General features: G+C 38.2%; 1 protein-coding gene across 1 annotated transcript in view; it reads right to left on the bottom strand.

Moving 5' to 3' along the window:
- Positions 1–7,334, bottom strand: part of LOC102772911 (ectodysplasin-A-like) — a gene marked incomplete at its 5' end in the record, with an annotated part of 49,941 nt that extends 42,607 nt beyond the window's left edge. The window contains one exon of the mRNA XM_006754161.2: positions 7,113–7,334. Within this exon, the coding sequence (XP_006754224.2) occupies positions 7,113–7,334 (222 nt within the window). The remainder of the gene's footprint in view (positions 1–7,112) is intronic.
- Positions 7,335–7,336: the final 2 nt, after the last annotated feature.

Below are 7,336 nucleotides of genomic sequence, written 5' to 3'. Positions count from 1 at the left end.
CTCAGCCCCCAGGAAGAAACAAGCAGCTGTGTTTTTTGTATAATCATTCCATGTTGAATGTGTATAGGAGAGCAAACTATGGCATTTACAGTCTGAACTGCCATCTCCATTCCCCTCCAGGTGGTTACACTGCCAGACCTATCAGAGTTCCAAGACTGGCAAGATACATGCCAATTCTTTGGACATCCCCAGAGAAATTGTGGCACTGAATATACAGATCGATTCTTCTATCTCTAGGAGTAAGCTGAAAGCGGTATGTTTCATCAATTCACGCTGTGCGTAGGGGGGAGGATCTATGGCATCTGCCAGTCCCAACCATCATCTCTGTTCTCCCCCAGGAAATTAGACTATGCTATACCTAGACTGGAAATTCAGGTGCCATTTCTTTGGACAGCCCTGGAGGAACTGGAATCAGAATGCACAGATAAACTATTTTCTTCCCAAGGTGAATACTGAGAGCTGGGATATTTTGTCTTCTTATCAGACCAACCCACCAATCTCCATTCTCTCCTAGGCAGACCCCACAGAGTCCCAAACCTGGCAAGACAGAAGCCAGTCATCAGAAAACGTGGTCTGGACATGTGAACCAACCTCCACCTTCAACTAGGAGAAGCCAGCAACTAGGGGATCCCTTCCATATCATATGGTGCTGTGCTGGTGGCAAGAACTCTGGAGAAAAGGTGTCCCAAATCTCTCTACAGCTTCAGTGAGTCTGCTTTCGTGTTTGTCATCCAAATAGTTCCATAATTTCTCACAAAGGGAATTTGTTCATGAATTGTTGCTGAATTTGTGTATTTGTTGTGGGGGAAGGGTCCGGGACTTCGTAATTCACCATCTTGCTAATATAATTCTCCAGAGCTACTCTTTTTTTGTGTGTATGAAATGTATCAGGCTAATTCTAAAATATATAGAAAAATGTAAAGGGCCAAGAACATCCAAGATACTTTTAAAGAAAATGAAAAAGATGAAAAGACTTGCTTTACCAGATATAAAGAACTTGTTATAAAATCCAATAATTAAGACTATGGTATTAGTGCAATGAGAAACAGACTAGTAAAACAGAACAAAATATTCAGAAACAATTTCACACATATGCAGACACTTGATTTATGACAAAGGTGACAATGTAGTTAAGTTAAGAAAAAGACATTCTTTATAATAAATGGTAGTGGACAATTAAATATTTACATGGAAAAGGTAAAGCTTGACCCCTATATTTTGCCATACACAAAAATCAGTTCCAGATAGATTATTGATCTAAATGTGAATGGCAAAAACATAAAACTTCTAGGAGATAATGTGAGAGAACATCTACATGACTTTAAGGTAAGAAAATACTTCTTAAATGGAACACAAAAATACTAGTCATAAAGGAAAATATTAAAAAACTAGACACATTAAAATTAAAAACTTCTGTTCATCAAAGGACACTATAGAGATTTGGGAAGGATTTTTAACATAAAAAATACAAAAATGCACATATGTAATACCTTAATCAATAAAGAAATTTTAAAAAATACAAAAATGGTTCATAGCCAGAGTATATAAAGAATTGCTATAAACCTATAGGAAAAAGACAAATAACCCAATATTTTAAATGGGGACAAAATATTTGTATAGGTACTTCATAGAGGAAGACATCCAAACAGATAATAAACATGAAAAAGAGTACAACTTCACTAGTCTTCTGAGAAATGCCAATTAAAATCACAATGAGATATTACTATAAACTCACCCACCAGAATGGCTATAATTAAAAAGAGTGATGGTAAGAAGTATTATCTAGTGAAACAACTATAATTTTCATACATTACTGGTAGAAATGTAAATTGGTACAATCACTTATAAAAACTATCATTATGAATAAATTTGAAAATATGCATTCCCTATGACCCAGATATTCGAATACTAGGTACAGTATATACTCAATAGAAACTGAAATACATATATTCAAAAAATATATGGTAATATTTATAGCATCATTTTTATAATAACCACAATCAAGAAATAATCCAAATATTCATTGTCAGTAGAATGAATAAATAAATTGTGGTATATTCAAACAAGGGAATAATATAAATATAAAACTACAACTGCAACAACATGATGAATATCACAATCGTAGTATTGAGCAAAATAGCAAACAAACAAAAAACAAAAAAAAAACAAAACAAAAGCCAGACTCCCAAAACACATACTGTTTGATTTTATTTATATCAAGTTCAAAATGGGCGAAACTAATCTATGATGGTATAAGTCAGGATAGTCATTAACTTTGGATAAGGAGAATGGTATAGAAATAGGGATGGAGCATAAGGTGAGGATCGTGATATAATAGTTCTATTTATTAACTTGGGCTCTTCTAATGTTAGTACCTTCACTTTATAAAAATCCATTGATTTGATTTGTGACCTTTTCTGTATGCATGTTATTCTTCAATAGAATTTGTTTTAAAAAAAAGAAAACAAATGAAGAGCTAAGTGATGAGTATTTATATAGAGTAGAAGAAAGATGGTCCTCTATGCCCGTGCACAGAAAGGTTGTGGGTCAATTCCTGGTCAGGGCACAGGCCTGAGTTGTGGGCTCTATCCCTGGTAGGGGATGTGCAGGAGGCAGCTGATTGATACCTCACTCTCACATCAATGTTTCTCTCTCTCTCTCCCTCTCCCTTCCTCTCTTTCTAAAAGTCAACAAAAATCTTTTAAAAACAACACAATGATCTTCTATGAGGGCCACCCTACAAGAATGGCAAGGTAATGTTCTTGGGGATTACATGGATTCAAAAGTTCTCTAATATAAAGAGATCTCTGTAAGGCAATTATAGATCAATTACATATTATTTTTCACAAGATCTAAGAGAGAAAGAGAAAGATGAGAATTAAAAGCAAACACAACATCAAATGATACATTACAGGAAACTTTTAGCACCATCTTAAAGGTAATATGGTTAGGACTCCTCCATTTCACTTTCTAATGATTCTAGAAATCAATGACACATTGCCAATGGAACTACTTACTCACTTAAGCATAGCTGACAATTCACAGGGTTAGCAAGACCTGAGGAAAACAGGCCTGCTACATAAAGAGAAAATGTATTTGTTTTACATAAACATCTCTAAAAGGCCCCAAATAATATTCAACTCAACAAGTATTTAAGTACTCTAAACATAACAAGTACTACAATCAGTTACTATAGAAAAAGACAAAAAAAGAAGTCAGATTTCTGAAGAGTTCTAGTATAAAGACACAAGATTTATTAAACAAAATCAACAGGCATAACAACTACAGAATCATCCCAAGACAGGATATAGTGGGTGGGTTGCAAGAGTAGAGTTATTGAGAGAGAAAATGGGATAGGTATAACAGAGCCAGTTAGTCAAAAGCCTGGAATATCATACTGAAAATTCTAGATTTAAATCTATGGAGAACTATTTTACCTAGATCCCACTCCCCTAAAAATATTTTTTGATTTAATGATTCCTAGTTATTTTCAACCTTAATAAATAATGTTGAAATCTGGATAACTGAAGTTCTATCTAGTTAAAACAAGAGATGTTCTATGAAAAGTTAAATTTGAATTCCGTAACATCACCTCAAATAATTAAGAACATATTCCAAGTATCCCCAACAATCCTGAATAAACCCTTATTAAAATGCACATATATATTTTTCTAAATATTCTTAAACCTTAACGTTTCAATTCAGATCATCTCTTGGGGCAATAATTTTAATAAGATACTACTCTTATTTGCCTCCTCGCCCAAATAATCTTTCAGGCATTAAAATATATTTAGTAGCTAACATAGTGTTTGGCTCATATCATGCTTTCTATTTATTGACCTGAATGGATAAATTACACCAATATATTAAACTTAGTCATCTCTCTCATGGTTTAGTAGACTTTCATTATACTCCTCCTTCAACCTTCCTCTCTCTTGACTGAAAAAAAAAAAAAAAACAGAAAGTCCCTCCATCCTTTTGGTTAATTTAATTGGGTTTCTGGGGACTTTTATCAGCTGTTAGGTTTTTCTTAAGGAGTAACCACCAGAATTTCCTGTATGATTATGAATATAAATCTACTTTTGGTCTTTTACATGGAAAAGATAAAGGTTTTATTATTTTGTCATTGTTTTCAACACCCTTCCTTTATGATGTCCACCATATTCTTGGCTTTGAGGACCACAATAAAAAAGTGGGCCAACTTCACAGAATAATCAACAGTGATTTTTATTTTTATACTCTAACAATCATATTGTATATTTTATAACTCAGAGACTGATATTTCTCTTGAGATCATCACGACTATCCAGATAAATCTACAGGTACTCAGCTACTCCAGCTGAAGGAGAATTATGATTCCAGGTCCAAAGTGACCCTCTCACTTTTTATCATCAGCAGCTGTGTCCCCACTGGGGAGGCTTTCCTATAACAATCCCCTTAGAGAACTTTGCTGATTTATGTATCCTGATTGCCCTAATTTCCTTGTGTATCCTGTTTTAAAAGTTTTTAATTGAGAGATGACATACATATATCTTCAGTGATTTCTTGATTCCTTTCTTGGGTTATAACTGAGTCTATCATATCATAAGCATGGATAGGTTTGAATGGCTTTATAAAAATGAAGTACCTTTGACAGTTCTGCCCATTTGGTCTCAAGAGATCATGCTGCAATTTATTCTCATCAGTTTGCCTTCACTCCTTACAAATAAACTGGTGAGAAACCTGAATGTTCTGCCCATTGAAGGGTGTATTATTTTTATCTTTCTTCCGCTCCACCTAACAGTTGCTGTAACAACAACTGTCTGTGTTAGAAAACTAAAATATAAAAGTGTGACCTACGTGGCCAAATCCCAAAAGGCTGTTTACTTCCTTATTTATGAATCAGAACCTGTCAGCACAACTTAGACTGTCAGCAGATACTGCAATTAAATGTCCCTGCAAAGCCAGCAGAGGGTGCACCAGGGCACTAGAAATTTTACCCAAAATGTAGCAGTATCAACTAACTCTAATAGCCAATCAACTTTTTTTTTCTTTTTGGTATACTAAAACTAATATCCTCAAGATAAACTTAAGTTGAATCTGGGTTAAAATTCCTTCAAAGCATGTTCCAATTCTCCTGAAAGTGAAGTTCAGCAAGAAATACATAGTTAAGCCTGGCCAAAACATAGATGGAGTAGAACTGATCCATCTATTTTGGAAAAATTCTAGTGTGGAGATCCACTCCACTCTCCCCCAAAAGGCTCCAGGAGGTAGTTTGATATAGGGAAATGGACACTTAACTGGGAGTCAAGAGACCAACACCTTGGACAAGTCACTCCCCCCTCAGTGCCTATGTGTTCTCCAAGAGAATAAAACAAAATGGACTCATGGCCACTCACAACTCTAAAAAAACAAACAACTGACTGAAATTGGTGTCAGCAAATGTAAAGAGCCAGTGTGCATACTTCTGCTGTTCAAAAACATTAAAACAGACAGAATAAAGGACAGAAGAGAGGGAGCTGTATTTAAACCTAGACAGGACTATTTGAAGTTCCATGCACACAGCGGGCAACTAAATGCCATTATAGACCTGTGAGAGTCCCACATCATCACAGAAGCCCTAGAGTACAGCTGTCCTGCCAATCCTCCTGGGTCTGTCTATTCTGAATGCCAAAAAGCCTTGGCTACCATTGGACTAAAATTAAATTCCTTCATCTTTTCACATAATATCAATGTTTAGCTGCTAAGTATTTCTACTGGGCATTAGAGGGGGTGGTGGATAAAGGGAGCCAGAATTCTAGTAAATTATCATTTAGCTACAGTGTTTAAAGTTTCAAGTATGAGAAGCATGTCTACTGATTATTTGATAAGCTGTTATATAAGTTGGAGTGTGCTAGCAATATATTTTAAGGTTCAGGGCAACTTTACAATTCACATCATAGAAAAATGTGACAGTCCTAACATTACAATAGTATCATGAGTGTGACACCAGCACAAATAACATTTATGGAGTATGACAATGACTCTGATGTGGTAGTAAATATAGAAGGCCTTGGTCTCTCGACTCAGGAAACTTATTAGCAAAACTTGCCCTCTTCCCCAAGAGGAACAAATTCACTATTATTCTTTAACCACCACAAAAGGATTTTTGGATGCTTCTCTTAAGTTTCACATAAGGCAAAATTTGGAGGTCAAGAGGATACTGAATTTCAGTGCACTAAACTTACTTGAATAAAGAACTAGAAAGAGTAGAAAACAAACACCAAAGCTGCTAAAAAGGACAAAAACACCATAAAGATTGCGAAACACACACAAATACACACAACTGCTCGTGAGAGATTACTCTAGTATTTATTCCATCAGTAGACTCCTGTTCTCAAGCTAGCAACAGCAAGACACTTCACACCCACCCTCTCCATCCCACTCCCCCAAAAAGAGTACGAATGGGAGTTTTATTTCCATAGATTTTTAAAATTTCTCTTCAGAAGTTGTCTAGCAAGATTGCATATTTCTATCAGAATTCCTGAGGCACTGATCCTCACTACAACACCCAGGACAATCAGTCTCAAATTGCAGGTAAGTGTGAACAAGCCCACGTTCTGGTCAGCGCACAAGGATCCGCTCTGGAAATATCATTAAAAGTTGTTTCAACGGCCCTGGAGCAGTTATTACAGCTGTTTACAGCTCCAATTCCAAATGAGAGCCTGCTAGTGCTGGCATCAACTCTGGACACGAAAAAACAAGCACCACAGGCAGAGAATCTAATCTCATCAAGAGCAGAGGGGCCAAACTGCTGCCGCTAGTCCGCCAGAGGGGCAGCACCCATACCTCCTCACCGGCGGCCCAGCCGGGAACTCAGCCAACTTTTCCCGAGGCAGCCTGTAGCCGGGGGCGGCGGACGCGGGCTAGGGCTTCCAAGTCCGGGTCCTGAGGGAGTCTGGGAGCTGGGCGAGGGAAAGGGGACAACCTGCCCCAGGGCAACCTCTCTCCAGTTCGCCTGCTCCCTCCCTGGTCCTGCCCTCCTACGTGGCTGGAGGTAGCTGAGTCGCCCACGGGGTCGGTGGGGGAGGGCCCCCGTCCTACCCATAAAGGGAGGGGGCCTCTGCAGCCGCCGCCCCAGCCTAGTGACTCACCTGGTGCCCGTCCTGAGAGTCTGGTGGGAGAGTTGTTTCTCTAGGTTCTAGCGGCTGCTGCTGAAGTGAAGGCTGCCTAAAGTGGCGGGTGATGGGACCGTCGGGGTCCAGGCCACCGGGTCTACTCAGGGTGCAGCAGCACAATGTCAGCAGGTGGAGGGCCAGCGAGAGGCCGAAGAAGCCCAGGAAGAGCCGGCAGCTGTTCCCTTCACCCGCCCGGGCAC

This window comes from Myotis davidii, unplaced genomic scaffold, assembly GCF_000327345.1.
Source record: "Myotis davidii unplaced genomic scaffold, ASM32734v1 scaffold1452, whole genome shotgun sequence".
In the NCBI taxonomy this organism is placed as follows: Eukaryota; Metazoa; Chordata; class Mammalia; order Chiroptera; family Vespertilionidae; genus Myotis; species Myotis davidii.
The sequence above is the reverse complement of the archived record's forward strand: the minus strand, read 5'-3'. Positions and strand labels throughout refer to the sequence as shown.